Source organism: Morone saxatilis, unplaced genomic scaffold, assembly GCF_004916995.1.
Source record: "Morone saxatilis isolate NCDOM2014 unplaced genomic scaffold, NCSU_SB_2.0 Contig1, whole genome shotgun sequence".
In the NCBI taxonomy this organism is placed as follows: domain Eukaryota; kingdom Metazoa; phylum Chordata; class Actinopteri; family Moronidae; genus Morone; species Morone saxatilis.
In genome coordinates this window covers 6,249,665-6,252,574 of record NW_023339651.1, presented here as the reverse complement: position 1 = coordinate 6,252,574, position 2,910 = coordinate 6,249,665, and the positions used below count along the sequence as shown (strand labels likewise).

The following is a 2,910-nucleotide window of genomic DNA, read 5'->3' as shown; positions in this document are numbered from 1 at the left end:
GTGTGTGTGTGTGTGTAACGTGAGAAAGGGCAGGTCCCTGAACACCTCAGTCATCATTCGCCCTATAGTAAAGCTCTAACTTTGTCATTCAGGCCTTCAGTCTCTTGTACAGGAGGACGGATCATTACTGCAACATTTGCTCATATGAATCACAACTCAGTCAGGGCATAGCTATTCAGTTGGATCAGCTGTAATCTTTAATACCTTGTTGACATGGTAAGTTAATCAGACAAGGTTAATACAACTTGTAGCTATGAGTTAAAGGATTCAACATTTTGGAAAAGGATAGTTAAAGTCTTCAAGGTAACTGTAGAGCAGTATGCCTTTATTTCGGGAAGACTTCAGAATGACATTTTACTGATACTACTGTGAACATGTGGCAAAAAAAATAAAAATAAATAAATCCCACAACCTGGACGTACACACACATTTACATGAACAAACACAACCACACACACCACATAGTCAGCTGTGTGGCCTGTAAGTCAGAGTTGCGTCCAGCCTGTCAATCAGATGCTTTAATGGCTATAAATACAGTGAGAGAGGCAAATGCTCAGAATACTGACAGAAGAGATAGACTGCTGTTTCAGGAGACTGAAGAGGGGAGGAGGGGGGAGGTGGAATATTTCTGTCGGTATCTGGTATATCTCACCCCATCACCACCAGCCTGTGAATGTAACTGGATGCTCCAGTGCAAGAAAACAACCACTAGAGGGTGATCTAACTATTGATTTAAGCTTCAAGACTGCACAGCTCTCTGCAGCTGATGCCTTCGGAGGCACTGTGGGAATCTTTGGAATTTAAATTAAAAAGCAAAAACTCTGTAGTATAGACTAAAATAGTTTCCTTACCATGAGAAACTAGAGAGGTTCCGGTTTTTGGTTGGCAGCTGGTGTATTTTCCTCCAACTGAATAAACTCACATCCAAGGTGTGAGCCATATTTACCTGTAATGGTGTATTGTAGTTTTGTATGAAGATATACTCACTGGCTTGCCGTGCTTTTTCCATGTAGGTGGTGGAGAGCTCGTCACTGACTGGGGTCAGCTGTGGTCCCACCATGGGCACCAGTTGATTACCAGAACCCAACATCAGAGCCTCTTTCGCCCGTTCAGGAGACACAAGCGGTGGGCAGGCCAGCCCGATGCAGCCCCCTGCCTCCTGGAAGCCGCTGTCCCCTTCACCCTCTGCTTCCATCAACCCCTGATCGGGGGTTGGAGTGAGTGTGTGTGGGGTCAGGGTGTGTGGAGTGTGCACTGGAGTGGTCCAGTCAGTCTGGAGGGGCTGGTAGATAAGCTCTCTGCGAGGGACGCCAACAAGACACTGACCCTCCCACTGTCCCTGCATGGATACCCCTGCATCTGTGGCGCTCTCATACCTTAGAGGACAGTCAGAATACAACAAAGATCAAGAGGCTTGTCAGGGAGGCTTAGTTGACCTTATACAATGAATCTGATCTGAAATGTCAAATCATGCTTCTCTTGCTTGTAGAAAAACTGATTACATGTATTAAAGGTACACAAGTTGTAAGGAATAAAGGATAGAAGGGCTGTAAAGAAGAATTTCTGTCTGATGAAGTTGGTCCTAAATAAACCTTTCTTACAAAGAGCTGAAGTACTGTCTCTTCGCCTCAGTTCAAGCTGAAGATATTTTCCCACTTGTGATTTCTTTCATCAATTTTTCACTTCAGGTCTCTCTTACCCGCTCATTTCTGAGGTCTCCTCCTCTTCTTGGTTGTCATAGCGTGCAGGAGAGCGTGCGTGAGGAGGTGTGCGGCGTTGGCGACGGTGCGTGTGTGAGTGCGTGTCTGCGTCACTGTCTGTCTCTCCGTAGTAAGCCTCGCTGTCTGGAGGGGAAGTGATGCCCTTGGGTATCCCGGTGGGGGACAGGATAGAGGAACGCTGGGAGGTCAAGGGGGCCGCGGTGGGAGACAAGACCCTCATGGAGGAGCGGGGTGATGCAGAGCGACCAGAGTAAGATGAGGAGTGGAATCCAGAAGGGGCCCTTGAAAGTTGTGAAAATGCATAATGTGCATCAGTTTGTTTGTAACAAAGTCAAAGAGTGTGTGATGTATGTGTGTGAGTACATGCTCTGACCTTTTAACCCTCAGGCTGAGTGTAGCGCTCTGTGAATCTATGAGGTTCATGGCCTCGGCATGACTGAGCTCTGCACACATGTGGTGACCAATGGCTACCAGCTCGTCATACTCCTTCAGTCCAGCTCTGCATGCTTTGCTGCGCCTGCGTACCTGCAGAAAGGAAAGGGTTTAATAACACATTAATACTTGAGGCGGTGGTAAATATGTACATACACATTACATTGTCTACTTTCCCACCTAATCTTTTTTATTAGTTGTTTAACTTTTAAGACGAGCTTTTTGACCCCTGAAAAAAAAAAAAACAATTGAACATGCTCTATGTGTATAAGTTTTGACCAGGATGAGGATGTCTTAAGGGAAAATATTCAGTTATTCACAAGAAATAAAAACTAAGATTTAAGCACCTTATATACATACAAATACATATACTTTTGTGTAGCATAAATGTTTTTCTGCTTTTCTATTTTATTTGTCTTGGAACCCCTCAAATGTATCTTATAACCACTTGGGATGTCCTGACTTCCAGGACTGCTATTTTGTTTTGTGTAAGCGTCCCAAAAAATAGTCTCCTGCTACTTTTTGTGATTCTCTTTGCTGACTGCTATTTATATTTATCCCAAAGGTTGCACTCTGAAACTGTATTTTGTCTTGAACATAAAGTTTGGAAATTAAGACGTGTTATCTAACCAGGGACACTGAGAATAAATGGGCTGAAAGCAACATATTTCATTAGGAATTACATTTTTCTACAAACAAAAACTTACACCATCAAAATCCTTTCAGATTCAAGATTCAAGATTTAAGAGGTTTATTA

The 2,910-nt window shown here is 43.7% G+C and overlaps 1 protein-coding gene across 1 annotated transcript in view; it reads right to left on the bottom strand.

Moving 5' to 3' along the window:
- The window catches only part of LOC118326234 (synaptopodin 2-like protein), an 11,598-nt gene that overhangs the window by 5,743 nt on the left and 2,945 nt on the right, over window positions 1-2,910 (bottom strand). The window contains exons 2-4 of the mRNA XM_035659195.1: window positions 2,095-2,246; window positions 1,700-2,002; window positions 988-1,376 (exon numbers count right to left, since the gene is read on the bottom strand). Of these exons, the coding sequence (XP_035515088.1) occupies window positions 988-1,376; window positions 1,700-2,002; window positions 2,095-2,246 (844 nt within the window). The remainder of the gene's footprint in view (window positions 1-987; window positions 1,377-1,699; window positions 2,003-2,094; window positions 2,247-2,910) is intronic.